At 32.2% G+C, this 20,966-nt stretch overlaps 2 protein-coding genes across 6 annotated transcripts in view; one reads left to right on the forward strand and one right to left on the reverse strand.

Moving 5' to 3' along the window:
* STAT1 (signal transducer and activator of transcription 1) overlaps nucleotides 1-20,966 on the forward strand; it is a 293,833-nt gene that overhangs the window by 91,466 nt on the left and 181,401 nt on the right. The window lies entirely within an intron of this gene.
* The window catches only part of GLS (glutaminase), an 80,228-nt gene that overhangs the window by 48,569 nt on the left and 10,693 nt on the right, over nucleotides 1-20,966 (reverse strand). For all 3 annotated transcript variants that reach the window (XM_028122944.2, XM_028122953.2, XM_028122959.2), the window contains exons 2-7: nucleotides 17,565-17,661; nucleotides 17,100-17,221; nucleotides 12,509-12,638; nucleotides 11,383-11,462; nucleotides 8,654-8,817; nucleotides 2,352-2,410 (exon numbers count right to left, since the gene is read on the reverse strand). In XM_028122944.2, coding sequence (XP_027978745.1) covers nucleotides 2,352-2,410; nucleotides 8,654-8,817; nucleotides 11,383-11,462; nucleotides 12,509-12,638; nucleotides 17,100-17,221; nucleotides 17,565-17,661 — 652 coding nt within the window. The remainder of the gene's footprint in view (nucleotides 1-2,351; nucleotides 2,411-8,653; nucleotides 8,818-11,382; nucleotides 11,463-12,508; nucleotides 12,639-17,099; nucleotides 17,222-17,564; nucleotides 17,662-20,966) is intronic.

Genomic DNA, 20,966 nt, shown 5'->3' on the forward strand with positions numbered 1-20,966 from the left:
TCTAACGAAGAGCAAACAAATCAGATATGGATCAAGCCCGACTCTACTGCTGTCAGTCCCTGTCTAGTCTCAGTTTCTTCGCTGCATCTATATAAAATAAGAAGCCTGGACTTGAAGACCCTTCTGGCAAAACATAAATATGTGATCATACAACCTTCACAGATAACATACAGATTTTTAGAGGAGTTCTGAATTCTTAAAAAAAAAAAAAGTCTAAAGGAAGTATTACATTACATTACATACCCCTCCAAGACTTAGATGAACTTCATTAAAGAAAAAGAAAGAAATTTGTGAAACACTTCTAAAAACAAAACAAAAATGCCAAGAAAGTGACCTTAAATTTCTGAACTATATCCCAAAGCCTCATTTTCAACTTTGCCAGTAAATTAAAAATCTTTATATATTTAAAATCACTAATCAAATTTATAAATACAAGATGACTCAGTTAAATTTTTGCACTGTTGGACACTGAACCACACTTATGTTGTGTATATGTGTTTTTTTCACTATTTCATATTAATGTGGCTTAATGTGACTTTTATGGCTCATGACTGAACATGAGAAATGAAACTGATGAAGTGATGGTGTGATATGACCAGACATGCATTTCTCACATGCAGCATTTCAGTGTAGTATATGAAACCCATGAATCATTAAACAAAAGATGTTTACGTGCATGCAGTTAAGGAAGGCTTCTTTTTATCATTTACGTATGCCCTTTCCTGCAAATACTATTTATTGGTGTGCTATGTTATTCTTTCTCCAATGTAAGAATTCTTCAACTTGGATTCACAGATCAGCTTTCAAAGGGTCTGTAAACTCCTTAAAGTTTTATAATCACCGTATGTGAACATTTTTCTGGGAAGACCCAAAAAAGGTTTGGAACCATTCTAGTGGTTTTCTCATCAAGCACCAATACATAGGTTATATTATCATAATTTTCCTTACCTCTAATTTGTTACTTGTTCAAATCTAAACAATTATTAAAGAGACTTTTCTCTCATCACAATGTTTACTGAATTTCACTGTAAGGACCCATTCATACTTGTGTCCACCTCACACTACAAGGTAAGCAAGCTACCTGAAGGAAGGACTGTGCCTAGCACAGATTTGTATAATTTTCTACAACAAATATTCTCTCACCTCAAACTGACAACTTTTACCTTAGGTAAAACAGTCATGAATAGCTAGATGTTATAATGGGCAAATAAAAATTTCCATAGTCTATTAAAATTAGTTACATTAAAGAATAATACTTGGCTATAATACCTACCTCACTAGAGTTACAAAGATTAAGTGGGCCAATGCTTACAAAGTATTTACCCCAAAATAACAACTAAACATACAGAATTCTTATCATAGTAGTCTTCTATTTTAAAGCCTTTTCTCATGAACATATAAAATTCATGAAAGAGGATTTCTAGTATACAAATTAGGTTAAGTTTTTATTAATTGGGCCAAAGGCATAATTTATATCCAAACATTCTCTGTGTAACCAGGGTATCCTGTTCTCACTAATGCATCTACAAAGCCATGTAGTTATGTTTTTTTATGCTTGGAAAAGATAAGCACGGATTTACTGAAGAAAGTATATAAATGTTCCAAACATAAATGAGATTTATTTGAATATAAATGAAATTTATAATTAGAAATTAAAAATCTAAACAGTATCACACACTCAAATCATTTTCAAATACTTATTCCAAACATTAGAGCTTCCAATTATTAAGGCAAACCAGACACTAAAACAATCAAAACATACAATGTAAAACAAAGCATAGGAAAAATAATATAACTTAATAATTGGAATAAGTCTTACTTATTTAGTTATGATAATAAGCAAAACAAATGAAGTTCAAATGAAAATCGTGAATGTAGCTCCTGAGAGTAGAAAGGACTTCAGAATGTTCAAGGGTATGTACTTTGTCTTAACACAAAGTACCAGAACATTTGTTCCTACATATGCTGATGACAGTTAACAGTAAAATGTTTTAATTGTGTTTATATCTGTTCATTTTCGAAGAGCCAAAAGGAAAGGGAAGAAAAAAATATCAAAACTTTAGGAAGAAAAACCTCTGTGCCTATTGTTCAGCAGAGACTTCTTTTTGAATTTTTGCCAGATCTTCAGGTCAAGAGTAACTGAGTAACTCTTACAATGAGTCATCTGTTTTTAATTTCGTCCTTGAAATTACATTATTTATTTTTAAATAAGAATTTTAGCTTTATACAATAAGATTAATTTTTTAACACCAAAACTTTTCATAATTCTACATAAATAATCCAAGATTCATCTTTATGCCTTAGTTATTTTTAAAAACTTACTAGGTTAAAAGGAATTGTCAACATTTTACCTTTATTAATGAAGTCACAACAATTGCTCCAGCATTTACCATAGGATTGTGTGGCTTATCTATAAAATACAAAATGACAGCATTATTTCAAATACTTGATATCATTTTCCATGATGCATAGGTATTTCCTGTGAACATATTATCTATTTTCTTTATGCAAGATACTGTTACAGTTCTTTTATGGTGGGGGGAAGAGAGGGTGAAAGAATGCATTTAACTCATTTACTTATCAAACCAATAATATACTTCTATAGTAATTATATAGGAAAACAAAGATTCATGTATCGAAAGACAGTGAATAGTAGTATTAAAGTACATCGAAATTTCCTAACTACCATTTACTAGCTATTTGACCTTGGGCAAGTAACTGAACTTCACTATGTCTCAATTTTCCCACTGTATATTGGGAGTAATAAATAGCATCAACACCTCAGTGAGTCATAATTCTTGAATGAATTAAAACACATGAAATGTTTAAATGTACATGGCACACTCTTAAAAAATAACCTTAAAAAAAGCACATCTAGTATGAAACCACTCTTGCTTTTTAAAGTGCTTTATTTTGGGGGCGCCTGGGTGGCTCAGTTGGTTAAGTGTCTGCCTTTCGCGCAGGTCATGATCCCGGGGTCCTGGGATCAAGCCCTGCATCGGGCTCTCTGCTCAGTGGGGAGCCTGCTTCTCCTCCTCCCTCTGCCTACTTGTGTTCTGACAAATAAATAAAATCTTTTTAAAAAAGTGCTTTATTTTTGTTTTTATGAATATACACATACACATGTAGAAAAAGAAAACAAACACTATAAAGGGATATACCTATGATAAAAATATTACAGGGAATTTAAATTATATTCTGTATTCTTTCTATATTTCCTGACAATAAAGATTTATTTAAAAATTATTTAAAATTTAAATTCAGCCAAAATCCTATCTCTTAATTCTTACAACAAATAGAACTTCAAATATCAACTGATTATACTGTCATTGATGGCATGGCACAAATGCCAAACATTAACCTCCTAGGACACTGAAAACATTTATCTGAAAGCACAATTCCTAATTTATCTGTTTGTGGTGGTAATTTATTTTGGGGGGAACAATTCATATCTAACTTGAAAATCCAGCAGAATTCATTAAGTTACTGCTACATTATTAGTCTCCTTAAATTTTAAGCAAGTTACCTTCTGTAAGATGAATCTATAACTAAGTAACTGAGCTCTGGAGAATAGCCTGGCAGTTCTTTAATAGTTAAAGTTTCCATATGACACAGCAATTCCATTCCCAGCTATATAACCAATAGAAATAGAAATAAATACATATGTGTACACAAAACTTGCACACCAATGCTCACAGCAGCATTATAGATAACTGTCAAAGGTGAAAAACAACTTAAACGTCCTATCAACTGATGAATTGCTAAACACAATGTGGTATTATTACTGTGGTATTATTACCCATACAATGCAATGTTATTCAGCAATTTTTAAAAAGCAAAGTACTTACTGATGCATGCCAACACATGAAAGCACTTTAAAAATAATATGCTAAGTAAAACAGGCCAGTCATAAAAGACAAAATATCATATGATTCCATTTATATAAAATATCCAGAATAGGCAAATCCTTTTTTTTTTTTTAAGAGAGTGAGCAAGCGGCGGGGGGGGGGGGGGGGGGGGGGCAGAAAGAGAGAAAAGAATCTTAAGCACGCAGGGCTGGATCTCAGGACTCTGAGATCTTGACCTGAGCTTAAAGAGTCGGATGCTTAACTGACTGAGCCACCCAGGCACCCCCAGAGCAAGCAAATCTATGGAGACAGAAAGTAGATTACTAGTTGCCAGGGGTAGGAGAGAAATGGATACTCACCACTGATGGGTACAGAGTATCTTTTTGGGGTGACAAAAGTATCCCAAAATGGATTGTGGTAATGGTTGCACAACTCTACGAACATACTAAAAGCCACTGAACTCTACACTCTAAATGGGTGAATTATATGGCATGTGAAGTATCTCCCAATAACATTGTTAAATTTTTCTTTATTTTAAAAAATAAAGACAAAAAATTAGGTAATCGACAGTTTACCAGTTTCCCTTCAATGTAAGATCAACAATGTGATTTAGTAGCTATGGTTTAAACACTGTACATTTTGGGTTACCCATAATGATGATTAGTTCCAAACTGTAAATACTCTGATATACTAAATTTTAACATTTGGAGTATAATATCAGAGTATTTACAATCAAGAGTTCGCCTATTCCAAATCTCACTAAGAGAAGTTTGCCTTCTCTGCGATCACACAAAATGAGAGCAATTACTGTCAAAGAAAAGTACTACATGGCAAAAGGGAGCTAAGAAACAAAAAATTTCCAATATTATTCATCTGAAAAAAATAAGACACAGACAGGGCGCCTGGGTGGCTCAGTTGGTTAAGCGACTGCCTTCGGCTCAGGTCATGATCCTGGAGTCCCGGGATCGAGTCCTGCATCGGGCTCCCTGCTCAGCGGGGAGTCTGCTTCTCCCTCTGACCCTCTTCCCTCTCGTGCTCTCTATCTCTCATTCTCTCTCTCTCTCAAATAAATAAATAAAATCTTTAAAAAAAAAAATAAGACACAGAAAACAATACGGAAATCAAGCTGTGCTAAATTAGTTTATATTTGTGTTTGTGCAAATGTTTATGTGTTTGTCCTTTCATGGTTTTTTGACATGTTCAGGCTCTAGGGTCTTTACGAGGCAGCTAATGTGTGTATTCCAAATGGTACCACATAAATGTGTACATTTAATATTTTCTAAATCATAAATATTCTGCAAATACATCAGCTGCATTCAAGAAGATCTTTCAAAGAACACCAAAGCATTTCACAGCATAACAGTGCAATTTTCAGACGTAAGCAACTGCTCTCTCTGCCTTTGGCTCAAAAGCCAGACACCTCAGTGTTTGGAAACACACCAGATATTATAACACCAGCATTACTGCAGTCTAAAACCTATGACTGAAAAATCTACTTGCTTCCTGCTCCACTGTAGGTAGGGAGAATTGAAAGGTTCCATTTAGAATTTTTAATTAAAAAATACTCATGACACGACAGCAGAAATAACACTTAAGGCTAATTAATAAAAGCTACCATCTGAAGTAATGACATATATTAGCTTGGTATACTGACAAAATGGACCTGGGCAACATCTGAAATTTATGGGTACTTTTAACTAGAATGCACAAAACTGTTCAATTTTAGCAAGTATTTGTTCTTTTCAAAGGAACAAAACATGCAGAAAGTTCTTTCGTATTATACAAGCAAAAGCTTCTCAAACTGCTAAGCATATGAACCTTAAGAAGATATGGTTCATAACTGAGGCTAAGTCAAAGGTTGCTAATGCATATACTAAAGAACTAACAAGTATTAATTTCAGTTTAATATGGATATTTATATTTTAAGTATTACACTGGAATTTTAAAGGGCTATATAAAAATTAAGTATATTCTATACAGAGTATAATCCTGCAGTGCCCCACTTATCCAACCACCCAAACTTTGTTCTATATACAATTCAGTCCCTTTCTCAAATCCTTCACAATATAAACGAACATATGTATTTTGGCTTCTGTCAATTACACACTTGTAAGATAAGAGTTTGTATTTCTTCTTCCATGTATTAGAGGGGAAGAAGGCTATGTAAGTATTTGTTAATTAATCTAATTTCTACTGTAAGGTAGAAAAAGACTTCACTAAGAGGCGGTTGTTTCCAAAACTGATTATCTCCATCAAGTAACTTATTTCCTCATTTACAATGACAGAAATTGTCAGGCCAACTCTCCACCACAGGACTAAAATGTTTTTATGCTGTAAAAGCACTTAAAACTACTGATATTAAAAAAGTACTGTAATTTCTTTATCTATTATATTCATATTAATCTCAACTTACCACAATCTTAGAAAGCTAGAATATGAATATAAATACATTTATTTTTTTCAATTTTGTAATGCTAGATGCACAGACACATGCACATACACAAAGTGTACAGTTTCACTATAAATCTACCTTTGAAGTTTTAAATATGAAGAAGACCTCTAAATTGTTTTTATCTGGGGCTAGTTTAAAACCAAAACTTTGGAGCATAGAATCTATGCAGAACTTGGGAAGGAGGGGTACAGTGAGGCCTTCATTTTCCCATTACTTCTAAGACTCCTGGTATTGCTTAGGTGGAGGGACTGGCTTGGAAAAAGTCAAAGAATATCAAGGTAAAACCTCTTGATGAACTTTATTTTTCAGTTATTATAAACCAGTGCTAAATCCTTGCGTTCTTATGATTTTTTTCTTATAGACTACTGTGTCAGTAAATTATAATTTCCAACCTCATAAATCTATAGAACAAAAAAATGTATTACTTGTAATGTTAAGTTCATTTACTCCATGCCCATTTTATTTATTTTCATTTATCAAGTATTTCTTCACATTTGAATTCCTGTATTTGTTCATTTATTCTTTAAATACCTCTCTCAAAATAAATCACAATTCACCAGAACCACCTATATTATTCTATTTTGACTTATATGGGAAAATATTTTTTCTTGTAAAATGTTAAATCTTGATAGAACAAAAATATTAATTATTTCCATATTAAATCTGGATGTCACTGAGCTAAATAAATAAGGTAGTTCTGCATATGATGTCCTTATTGAAATTGTTAGTTTGTGATAATGTCCATAAAATCAAATGCAGCATCGACAGAAAGATTATGGTAAAATAGGTAAGAAAACATAACTGCTCTCAAAACAAATAGAGAAGCACAAGAAAATACCATTCTTTTTTTTTTTTTAAGATTTATTTTAGAGAAATAAAGAGGGCACAGTGAGGAGGGGCAGAGGGACAAGCAGAGAGAGAATCTCAGACTCCCTGCTGAGCTTGGAGCCCCACGAGGGGCTCAATCCCAAGACCCTGAGATCATGACTTGAACTGAAATCAAGAGTTGGATGCTTAACCAACTGAGCCACACCCAGGCGCCCCAAGAAAATACCATTCTTACAACTTCATTTAAAAAATTAAATAAAACAATAATAAGTATAAGGCACATTTCATTTTTTATCAAGCACAAACAAAAAATGCAAAAGTATATTTCTCACAACCATTATTGCAACCACTAAATTCCTTCACTCTTTGTTTCTTTGATTCTATCTTAACTCATCACAAAATGAGGAAGATAGCATATGTAGGAAAGACTGAAATATAGAAACCAATACATAGGTTGGTGTTTAGATTTAAAACCTCTATCAGGGAAAAAACAAACAAACAAACAAACAAACAAAAAACCACCTCTACCAGGGGCGCCTGGGTAGCTCAGTTGGTTAAGCATCTGCCTTCAGCTCAGGTCATGATCTCAGGTCCTGGGACCAAGTCCTGCATGGGGCTCCCTGCTCAGTGGGGAGTCTGCTTCTCCCTCTCCCTCTGCCCCTCCCCCTAGTCATGCTCTCCCTCTCTCTTTCAATAAATAAAATCTTTAAAAAATAAATAAATAAAATCAAACCTCTATCAGATCAAATGTACTAACTACCTTTGTCCTCCCCCTTTGCTTTTGAATTCCTATTAAGTAGTAACACTTGTTAGCTATCCAACTATTATTTAAATACAGATGTTTCTTTCAAATATTAAATGTTATGAAAAAGAAAAAGCAAAAATATTATTTCAACCACAGCCACCATAAAAACTTATGTTGGAAGTTTTCAAATATATATAAAATACAAAAGTAGAAAGAATAAACACCCATCTAGCTAAGTTAGCCTCAAAAATTACTAACATGTAGTAATAATCACACCCAGCACTCCCAGCTATACTGACTGAATTATTTTACAGCAAATCCCAGACACTGTGAGATTTTACTACAAGATATTCTATATGTGTTTAGGAAATGAAAAGAAAATCTTACTCCCTGCCCCATCTTCTCCCTAGTCCATTTTCCAGTGGTATGAGAGGCCTAAAATAAAAAAAAATTTTTAAGTAGGTGATTAAACAAACTATGTCTATGGGTTTAACAGAAACTCCAGGAGAAATGAAAAAAAAGTATGAAGGTTTTTACTTTTCTTCAAAAAAATTAAAAATAACTTAGATTTATTTTTTTTAAGATTTTATTTGTCAGAGAGAGCGAGAGCACAAGCAGGCGGAGCGGTAGGCAGGGAGCCTGATGGCAGGGCTTGATCCCAGGACCCCGGGATCATGACCTGAGCCGAAGGCAGATGGCTCAACCGACTGAGCCACCCAGGCGTTAGATTTAAATAGGAAAATGGGGTATTTCTTTTTCTAACTTTTATATAATTCTTACCATCTTCATTTAAAAACAGTTTGTTGAATCTTAATCCACTTGGCTCTTTCCCAACATATCGATGCACATATTCTGTTCCAAGATCATTAACAGCAATGGCATATTTCAAAGGTTTTACACAGGACTGAAGACAAAATGGAACTTTGGTATCTCCAATAGAATGCCTATTTAAAAGTAGATTTAAAAAATAATTAAAATCAACTGGAAAAAAATGTTTGAATAATTGAAGTTATTTTTACTCTAATGTTAATTTTAATTTACAAAGGTTTTCCCATAATTCAACCACAAGTTTACTTGGATATTAAAGAATAAATATAAATTTTAAGAAGAATACTGCAAATAAGGCAAAAGCTTAAAAGTACGCAGGTTATAATATGGTTCAGAATTAGATAATAAATAATATGAAAATTTTCCTCTGAGGCCAAGAGGGTATGGCCCTTCTTACTCCTACCTGTATTCAAGCATTAAAATGAACTAGCCCTTTTAAAAATCAGTCACCACTTTTTCACTCATAGGTTTAATCATGGCTACACCATGGTGGTTAGTTTTTAAACAGAGCTCAGTTTGGGATTCAATACCATTCTCTGAGACCTTGACTATAAACTCCTTATCCTATGAACCATATCTACTCACAATTCCAGCCCTATTAAAATAAACAGCACCCAGTTTTATAAACTGTATTAGAGCTGGCATTAATGGCATCATTATTACCATGTATCTAAACAACAGAACAAAAAGAAAGCTTTATATGTTTCCAAACTGGGATGTACATGAATTACAAAATAGGTTTAAAAATGGAAAAACTGTGACTGACCCTATCATAATGTAAGCTTCACAAGGGCAGAGATTTTTATTTTATTCAACGGTATCCCAGGTGCCCTGAACTATGCCCCAACACAGAGCAGTCACTCATTCATTCAGAGTGAAACTCATTCATAGTGCAACTGGGTACTATTAACAACCACCCCTGGGCAAAATGGGCTTAGAGGAGACATCAAAGGGCAAGGAAACAAGAGAGCCGGCCACCTTACTTCCAACTACATTATGGAATATAATACATTTGTATAGACAGTAAAAATATATAATATTCTTCCTATCATGTTTATGAATAATTTCTAATTCAGACTATAACTTCAACTTGACAATGATTCTAAAACCTGACAAGAGCCTGTCTTATTACCTTTATTTAAAAATACATATGTTTTAGTCCAAAGTCAACTTTTAAAATTCTCTAGATGAGACAACTAACCTAAAAGAATCATCTCCACAAACAGAGAATGTTTAAGGGAAAAATTATGTGCAAGCCTTGCATTATAATCATTTCCTCCAAATATAAAAATTTCCATTACATGATAAACCATTTCCTCCAAATATAAAAACAGAGCTATCACTCCGTACTAGAATTTGGTTCATAAGAATAAAGCCACGTCTTCTCATGTATCTGTATCCTTTTATAGCACCCAACATTTAATTCAACACACAATTAATGGTTAGTACATTTTACAGGCCCAGATGAGAACAAAAGCCTGTCAAAATGGAGAGAACAACAAACCAGAAGTTAAGAGACCCAGGTATTTGTTTTACCTCTGCCAGTATTAGATGAATTCTGGGCCTCAGATACCTTAAGAATGAATGGGCTAAACCATATGTCTTTTTACTGTAAATACTTGAGGAAGATTATTGGTAAAAATAAAAAGATCACTTAGAAAGAAGGTATTTAAGACTGAAAATTATGAGGCTAAATGACTTGTAGTTTTAACAAAATTTAGGATAAAATTAATCACTGGTATAAATTCATAAAGCTGTATACACTTAGGAGTTGTACACCGTACTTTATGTAAGTTACATTTTAAATTTAAAAAGAAATCCTTTAGTAAAAAACAAAAGGAACACAAAGATTATAAACTCTGAGCTAAGCCTTCAAATGAATAAAAAAATTAAAAAATTGGCATAATTTTTTGGCATAGTTTTTCTGACTTGACAAAACCAAATTATAACATGATTAATAAATCCTTATATCTGGCTCACAGCATAATAAAAAGTCATTCTTGAAACAATATTCCAGAACTTTATCAATTTTTCAAGGGCCTCACATAATTTATTGTTTTTAAAACCAAATCATTCTCTTTGAAGTGCCTTCACATCATTATCCTTTTTATAATTCTGCTCGAACGTCATTTGTCAATGGCTCTGCCTATAGCTTGAGCACTTCCCAAAGATCACTTTCATGGACTTACGAGATCCTGTGAGTTTGCAAATGACTTTTCACTTTGCAAATGACAGATGTAAAGACTATTATCATACTGTACTGTCTTAACTATCACACCACTCATATAGGAGCATAAGCAACAAAGACAATGAGAGGCTGTTAATGTTAAACTAAGAAATGGGAGCCAATTTGATTAGTGGTCAGTTCATTAGTGAATAATTTCATGTTTTGACAAGTCTGCTTCTCCTAAGAAAAACCATAATTGTGGTACTTGAAAAATAAATACTCAAATAACAAGACTTGTTATTTGTGAATGAGATGAAATGCCTCATAAAATTTAGTGTAAGACTACTTCAGTTGAGTTTTTAAAAATGAAATTAAAATCTAAACTTATTTTCCTTCTTGAATTCCTATCGTGTTATGGCTAATTTCCAGCACAGAAAATGCTCCTCTCTACCTCATGCTGTTATGTAAAATTGAAAGCTTACAGTTGGTTTTCATGAATATTAAATAAACTCACCTCTGTCCATCTACTGTACACACAGACACACCCCACAAATCAGGACTGAACTTGGCTAGCTGAGGAATATAATCTGCAACCTATACAAAATATTGGGAAAAAATTAACAGAATACAAGTAAATAATATTTCTTCTATCAAAAAATTTATCTTAATTTAGCTTCCACTAACGAAGAGTTATTTTATAGCTCTCAATGGTTTTGTGGTCTATTTTTTATAATATTCATAAAAACCAAGGGCAGAAGACACTTGAGGATTACAGGTAAGATCTAACTGACTTTTCTGTCTCCCTCATCCCGATGTTTTCCAATGCATTCTCAATTCCTAGAAAAGCAGTCTAAAAGAGGAATTAAGACTTGAGTTTTACACTGGGGAGGGTATGTGCTATGGTGAGCGCTGTGAACTGTGTAAGACTGTTGAATCACAGACCTGTACCCCTGAAACAAATAATATATTATATGTTAAAAAAAAAAAGAAGATAGTAGGAAGGGAGAAATGAAAGGGGGGAAATCGATGGGGGAGACGAACCATGAGAGACTATGGACTCTGAGAAACAAACTGAGGGTTCTAGAGGGGAAGGGGGTGGGGGGATGGGTTAGCCTGGTGATGGGTATTAAGGAGGGCACGTACTGCATGGAGCCCTGGGTGTTATACGCAAACAATGAATCATGGAACACTACATCAAAAACTAATGATGTAGTGAATGGTGATTAACATAATAAAATTTAAAAAAAGGTAAAGAAATAGAACTTCTTTAATCAAAGTCATGGTAGCACGGTTTCATTTCTAAAAACTTTCAATACAGAGAAAAAATAAAATAGCCCTTGTTGAGGATATCACATTTACAGAAATTCTTAATAAAGTTACTGTTTTTTTAATGAGTTAAAAGCCATTTCCATCATCTGAAAATAAAAAAGAATTCTTAAAAAACTTAATATTTCTTTGTAGCCCAAATAACAAAATTGAATATTTAAAACAGTTTAAAAGCATTTAATCCAGTAGCTTCACTTAGCTTAAATTTCTTAACTAGCAAAGCACAAGAAAACTCCACAACTTGAATTTCTATACCTCAACTTGAGCTGAATCGAGTGACTGGTTTAGTAAAACATTCACATCAAAAATGTTACCTTTCCTCCAGACTGCTTTTTAGCACTTTCAAATAACTCATCAATGTGAGAGGTAAAAGACATAAAGTCAGGAATGACAAACTTTCTTCTAAAGGCTTGTGTCAACAAAACAATGTTGCTCTGAACACATCTGTGGAATGTGAGAAAAAAATTAATTTACTGGGTGCCTTTCAAATATTAGTACTTCGTAATAACAATATTAATTAGGAGAATATTTAAACAATAGAGAAATTCATCATTTTATACAATAAACTAAAATCTATAAATTATACTTTCTGTATTATTTTCTTTCCTTCAAGCAGTCTTTCATGCAGTTTCTTGTAAGCTGTTGAACAAGTTAAAGAAATAAATGAGATTGCCTAAAAATTGTGTCAAAGATAAAATAGCAGAGCATTCTACCAGGTTAAATATCAAGAGCATCTAAAGACAAGTTTCTTAAGCCCACCAGGGTTAAGAATATATGTCAGCATGACATTTGGTTAACAAAAATTGGATTTTAGTATGTCATAGCTGAGATCCTGTTTATCGATCCATTAAGTAACTTCAGACATATCCCTTAGTTCCTATATAACTATTAGTAGTATTTCACAAAAAAACTAAACTTTTTATATTTTAACATATTTTCGCTAAATTAGTTTGAAAAATCTGTATTTCCAAGCTAACAGAGATAAAATCAACTTTATTTAGTCAGATTAGAATAAAATACTTATTAAAATGCCTGTAACAATAATGTATAGTTTTAAATAAAATTATTTATAAAATAATTAACTTTATATTATATGAATCACCAAAAATATGAAATCATATTATTCTATTCACTATAAGATATGTAATACATTATAGAAAAAGGTCTCATTGTTAAAAACTATTTAAAAAGATAATGGTAAACCACGTGGATGGAAGAGCATGAAATCTAATGATTTGAACCAATATTCTGCTTTGTTCTAAAAAGGACTTAAGCCAGAAAATCAATATATTAATGTAACCTTAAAGAAGAGCTTTTTAAATAGGTTACAGCGAACGATCTTCTAAGCTCATCTTCTTAAGAGTCTCAATAACTCAGTAAGAGAAAGTCAAGCCACTAACTATGGGAAGTTATGTAACTGGATTCCTCACAGGTAAATGATGTGGTACTATATTAGCTTCTTTGGGAAGAAAAAAAAAAATCCAAACTGGCATTTTTTTTTTAATAAAAAGTAAGTTTCAAATACTATTCATCTGTTCAACCATAAAAATTTTGAGAAAGATGATTTCCTTACTTTATAGGTAAGAAAACTGTACCTATAAGTAAATAACTTGCATTAACTATAGAGAAATGAAGAACTAAACACTCAGTATTTCTTTTTTAGTTTTTATATCTCAGTATTTTAATTAAAATTGTTCTAAATGAAACACTGAATTAAAATTAAGTCAGATCTCACTTTTAACTATTAATTAAAAATTCAGAGAATATACTCATTTGGTCAGTATAAAATTAAAATATTGATTTAAATTAATACAGGTTATTTCCAATGATAAAGATGTGCCCCAACTACAACATGAAAAATTACAGTCCTAATTTCCATTATTAACCAACAGACATAGAAATAACTGACATCTCAGAGATAACAGATATTTACTTCAATAAACTTTGATAAATTATTTTCTCATGGTTTGTTAATCTAAAAATTATTAAGCATGCCACTGATTTAATATTTAACGTTTTAAATAGCAATTCAATTTGCACATATGAGAGTTGTAAAGAAATTTATACTAAGGAAAACATTTCTCAGCAGGAAAAAGTTAAGACAATTCCTGATCTTAAATCACTGTATCTGTATCAAACCTAAATCCTAGTTTTTCAAAAAGTTATACATGAAAAAATATGAGGACTGCCAAACTTAAATTATTACCTACTACTATTTAACTATTTAAAATTAATCAGCACTTTTAAAAGGAAGCTTTATAATTAACAAACTGTACAGTCAGTGAAACTGGTTTGTTGTTTTCTCCTCTACTAGAAGGTGCTGGTAAAGTTGTGGTAACTGACTTCACTGGTGAATTACTGTGGCCAACACAAGCAATCTTACCAAGATTGCTTACTTACAAAAAAGTGTCTACTGCAAACTGATGAAAATTACAGGTAGTAAATGTTTTCATTGGGAGTTATTTGAATACAGATGTCATGAAAGGAACTAGAAAATTAGAAGTCCTATATAAAAATGAATTCTGAGAAGGAAGGGCTCATATTTTTCAGCAAGTCATATCTTTCTCGTGCTTTGTTTAGTTTCCTCATCTGTAAACTGGGAATAATAATCCTTCTTCTTAAATGTTTATGATTAACAACTATAATGCACGTTTTAGAAAGTATCTCACAATTTTTCATCAGTAAGATAATATAATGGATATGAATTTAAAAAAAATCAATATACAAATGCAAAGACTACCATTCATTTTCCTCCAAAACAGAGAAGACCAAAAAACTATGATCACACATAAAAATAGCTCTAATATCTGTATGGTTAAAAATGCATAAATAAGGCATTCATTTTCAACATAATTTTCTACTTCTATCCGTTAAAGGATTATCAGCATTAAAAACAATTAATTATCTAGATGGGTACAGGCAGTCTCCAACTTTCAAATAGATTATGCTCCGAAGAGTATGCTTAGAACACACTTTCCCTTAAAAAACAAATCATATATAATAGTTGTTTCTCAGATTACCCTCAAAGGCTAAATATATTAACCAACAATGTTTTTTACGTAAAATTATCAACACACTGACTTCAACCAAACCTATCCACCTTTATAAATTATTTCTCTGAGAAAATGAATTCCACTGTAACATCTCCTTCCCACCTCCATGGAGAGGAGATAGTTTATTTAAGGCAACACTAAACTAGAAAACTTATTTTTAAAAAATTCTCTGGAGCAATCACCTTTCTAGGTGACCCCAAAAGGTTAATAGTCAAAGGTTTTGAATTACTTCATTCTAGAGATGAAAAGAGAAATCATTATGCGTATAGATGGAGACTTTTCCACTGCCTGTTTATACAAAACACTAAGCATTTGTCAAGTTGGGAACTGCCTATATTACAATCATCAACTTTTTTAAAAAACTGGATTAGTGTTTAAAATACGGTAATTGCTATTATTTTATATAATTATAAGCAGAAAATTGTATGATTATGTTTCCTGGCTTCATAATCAGTATATTTAAGTTACTTTTAATTTCATATTTAAACATAGCAACATGTTTATAAAGCACAAAAAAATTTTAAACAGACTAAAAAGGTATAAAACACTACTTTCATTTAAAATTCCAAAGCAATTCCTCATACCTATTATCAACATATCTACCTACCATCTCTTTGACAACTTCATTCTCAGATACACCAAAATAACTCTTCAGAAGGCACCATAATCAAGAGTACTTTGCTCAGACAGCTCATGAATACTAAAAATAATCCTTATTGCAAAGGCACAGCTAACAAGAAATTATTTCCTCCCTTCCACAAAGAAACATATTTTGAGGATTCAAAATTCCTAACACCAATTCTAACATCTGAGTTAACAGAATCAAGAACCTTGTGGTAAAAAGACAAGAATCTAAAACTGTCAGCAGCGCTTCACAGCATGCCAGGAAACTCTGAAGGACCTCAGTTAAACACTTATACCTTCAAATGACTTAATACTTAGGATATTCCCAGGAGTTACCTAGGACAAATCATCCAGTCCCCAAAAGAAAATAAAAGAAAAAATAAAAATACATATATACACAAAAATAAATTTTCAAGGGAGATGCTAGAATTCTTTGAATCTATCTCAACTTACCCTATGGTCTAGAAAAAGCCAATGTGTTACAGTAGTGTTTACAGTTTTATACTGGTTTTTACATAACTCTTAGTAGTTTAAAATACCATTTACCTCTTTGGGATCCATTATAAACATGCTATCTTTTACACCATTAAGAAATCAGACAAGTAGGAACACATTAATGAAGATAAATACTAAACAAATAGGCAAATATAGGAAAATCAAAATAAGCATGCTCATTCAACCAAATCAAGGCATTAATCTCTAAAGTGTCTTCAGTTTTTAAATACTCTGAGGGAAATAAAAGTAGTCAAAAGCCTATGTATTCATATGTCTGAAGAGAGAAGCAGACACTGGAGATATGTAAATCTAAGGAATACATGCTGTCTGAAGCCTTCTCATTTTATGATGTCATCTAAATCACCCTGTAGGAAAGAAACAGAGACCATATGGAAAAACCCTGTAAGACATGCAGATGAACTGGAGATCAATTTAAGCTGTGACAAGACAGAGTGTGCTCTATTCAAACACATTGCAATTTCAAGATACTGTAAATTGGAAACATCCATGCCTACATTTCCTTAGAGCGGTTTCAAAGAAAGTCTACTCTTAGCCCCTGTGTGTTATAGAACTTTATATGCACCACGTTCTTCAAACAATTGATGTTTATAAATCCCCCCTTTTTTTCAGTTACACAGGAAGCACTGGCCTTCAAAGATGCAATTTTGTTTTAAAAGAAAAATCACCATATAGCATAGCAAATCACCATTAAAGGTTTGGCAGAAATTTTTACTTTTTAAAAAGATCTTTGTCTAGCATGACACCATCTGATGTTGTTTGAAGAGTTAATCTTAACATATCCATACACTCTTTCAACCTGGGATCAGACGTTCGCAATCCTGTAGATTTGAGTGCCTGTTTTTAAAAAAATAAGAGTTTGTAAATACATAGTGCAAATAATGTATATGCTTATTCCAACTACAAGTTTTTATTTCTGTATATAAAAACTTCTACCCAGGACCTGAATACGTATATGGGCATTTTAGTATCACTATTACCCACTTTCTGGATAAGTTTCTCATTGTTTCTTTCATTTTCTTTCACTGATTACCTTGAAATGAGCATGATGAAAATTTGAAAACATAATAACAGAAACAGTGTCAGATGACCTTTAAGACTACATTTCAATATTACTGTATTATTGATTCAAGATTACTGATTTTTAAAAACTTTAAGATAGAAAAATATAAAAACTTACTGTAATAAATTTATGAACAGGTATTTTCTCTTGTCCTTCTGCAATTGTATAGAACAGCAAATCTTCCAAGCTAGGTAACAGACCCTGTTTTATTTTACTAAAGGGGAAAAAAGAAAACAAAATTAATCCTTGTGAAACATTCTAATGGACTTTAGGTATATCCATTATTAAATAATCATTGAATCAGACTACAGCTGAGCTGATCTACTCATCAAGATTACTGTCATGATAAATGCTAATTTACCAAAATCAAACCAGTTATTACTAAAATCACACCGAAAAAGTAGAAAATGACTTATTAATGAATATATTTTTTTAATCCCAGGTTTTAAAATCTTGATTACCATTTCTAGTGGTACTAATACCTAGTCATCTATTACGGTGATACCCTCTTTTACAGCCTAATACAACACCCAGTACTAATTATAGAGCTCAGCAAATGCTCAGGTAAGAGTCAATACTTTGTTGTTTTTTTTTTAATATGATGACTACATTTATATATTAAATATATATATTAAAATAGTTAACCTGATTGTAAAATCTGGGGCAGACAGCAATTACATACCGGACAATAAAGATTAGTGTACCAGTTTTGAATCCTAGCTATAATACTTACTAGCTGAGTCATCTTGGATAAGCTAAAGAACCTTTCCATGGTTCAGTTTCCTCATCTGAGAGGAGATAATAGTGCCTACCTCACTGGGCTGTTTGTTGTGAAGATCAGTTGATTGGAAACATTCAATACATTTAGAATGATGACTGGCAGAGAGTTAAGTACTCAACTGATGGTAACTGCAGTTAATATTTCTAAAGTGCTCTAGGCTTACATATATAGACCAAATGCCACAAATCACAAAGAAGCTGTTAGAATAAAATTTTTTACCATAAAAAAACATTAAAATCTTAATTAACTAATTAGTATAAGATGCTATAATTAACCATTTAAACAAAAAAGGAATTTTTTCCTATCCTAGCCACTGAAAAGCTTTCAAGTAAACAAACTATAATGAACTTATTATGTCTTTTATTTTTAGCTCTGAAACTATAACACATTTCAATATTCTGAACATCAATGACTATATTACAGTGATGTTACAAGGATTATAGATCCAAGGTAAAACAGATCTCCCCACCTATTAAAACGGGAGGAAGAAGTACATACATGTGTGTGGGGGGTGTATAAAATACTCTGGAAAAGACTTTATCTGTATTTCAAGAAAGCAAAAGAGAAAAGTAAAGAAAAAGGAAGGATGGAATACTCATTTTCTTAATTTTAGAACTTAATCAAGAACAATTCTGGACTAGCCATAGTATAATGGCAAGTTTCATGGGAAAACTGTATACATTACTTTTGTAAAATAAACTGTCACAGAACTCAAGTCTGTTTAAAATTGTTTTTATACTGTTAAAAAGAGTTTTCTAGGTATCTAAATATTTCCTGGATTACCCAAAGATTACTTAATAGTTCCATACTTCAGTAAGACCATATGTACTTAATTATTTCCTAATATAATTACTTCCCTATTATTAGTGGCCCATATATTTCTATCTTAAAAGACAACAGAATACAGAGTTGGTTCACAGAACATGAACAGTTATACGTGCACATATAAAATTTCTCCTAAAAGAAACATTAATGTTGGTATTAGTATCATTTAAACTTGCTTTCAAAACCGTTACATCAAACTTTTAGATTTTAAAGTCAACCTTAAAATGTATCAATTTCATGCCAAAGTTTTTAAAAACTAACAAATAGGACTACCATAATTTAATGACATATCCTGGAAATATGAATTTCTACATATATAATGAAACAGGAGTTCAGATAAGTCAAGAAGCTTCCCAAAACTGCAGTGGCAGAAATGTATTTAGAACCCATTTCTCCAAATCCAGAGCCCAAATTATTCACCACTACAGTATACTGGCTCTCAAACTTACTAGCTAGTTATTAATTTTCATAAGGTATAATTTTTCTAGGTCTTACCCTGATCCAAACCATTAACAGAATTCAACAATACTAAAGACTTAATATTTAAAGAAAAATTGAACTAGCCATCAAAACAGCAGTGGAAAGTAACAGACCAATTATTTACAGAAAATGGTTTGCCAAATAAACTTCAGATAGTGGTAGTTTGTCACTAAAAAACTGCCGAATAAGCTTTCTATATATTTACCACACCAGTAAATGGTATTTGCTTTTGCCTAAAAGCTAAGTAAATAACATAAAATATACACTTCTTTAGCTTATGGTACAGAGCACAAAAATTTAAATGACCATGTTATTGTCACAGCTAGCAAAAAAAAAGGTAAATATTTACTTGCTTTTGGATGAGACTAATTTTTATCCATAGAAGAGAGATTTAAGTCATCTCTAAAAAATGTGCTCACAAAATAAATAGGTCAAAATTGATAAAAAAGAATGTACTACCTAACTCAGCATTTAAAAGCTCAGACTCTGATCTGAGAATGAGTTAGCTTCAACTCTCATAAACAAATAAATGACAAGATTCTCCCCAAACTTTCAAGAGGAAGCAATTACTCCAAAGATTTTTCTTGATATTACCCCCTTTTCTCTCTCCAAATTTAATATGGCTTTGTGGCAACACTTCACAGTAATGTATTTTGCTATTAAGATTCAAAAGCTAAAACTATAGTTTTAAGCATATAGTAACTAAAAAAATCCTTCAGGAGTATTTAAGTTTTAATGGCAAAAAAATAGATTATAGGAGACTTTCAAATCATTACATTAGCAACTATTGATAAACTTGAGTGAGCCATCCAGATTCCCTAGGGAAAAATATAAAATAGTTATGACATTCAGCAACTAAAATAAGATATACGGGGGTGCCTGGGTGGCTCAGTCATTAAGCGCCTGCCTTCGGCTCAGGTCATGATCCCAGGGTCCTGGTAATGGAGTCCCACTTCGGGCTCCCTACTTGGCGGGAAGCCTGCTTCTCCCTCTCCCACTCCCCCTGCTTGTGTTCCCTCTTTCGCTGTGTCTCTCTGTCAAATAAAGAAAATCTTAAAAAAATAAAACAAAATGATATACATAGAAGATCAGTATATCCAAAGAAAAAATCCTTGTTACATACCTTTTTATTCCTTCCCTTTTATTTCCCCTCACTTCCTTTCTAATCTCTGCCCTTAAGAGCCTTTCACCATCATTTTGTGCCTTCATTTATCCATTCCTTCCTCTACTTTACCCTTACAAAATACTTGCTTAGAACATAAAAATCATTCTTTAAGAAAATGAAAAAGAAAAATACCATGTATTTAACTGGCATCTATGACATGTACAGCTTTATGTTAGTTGTTACTTACAGTCTAAATTGAAAATAGACGACGCACATAATGAGGAATTACAAGAATGAGATTATGGCATCCACTCTGAAAATTTACTTC

The sequence above is a fragment of the Eumetopias jubatus genome, unplaced genomic scaffold (genome assembly GCF_037043125.1).
Source record: "Eumetopias jubatus isolate StellerSeaLion01/CBP00866 unplaced genomic scaffold, mEumJub1_p1.0 scaffold_3, whole genome shotgun sequence".
NCBI lineage: Eukaryota > Metazoa > Chordata > Mammalia > Carnivora > Otariidae > Eumetopias > Eumetopias jubatus.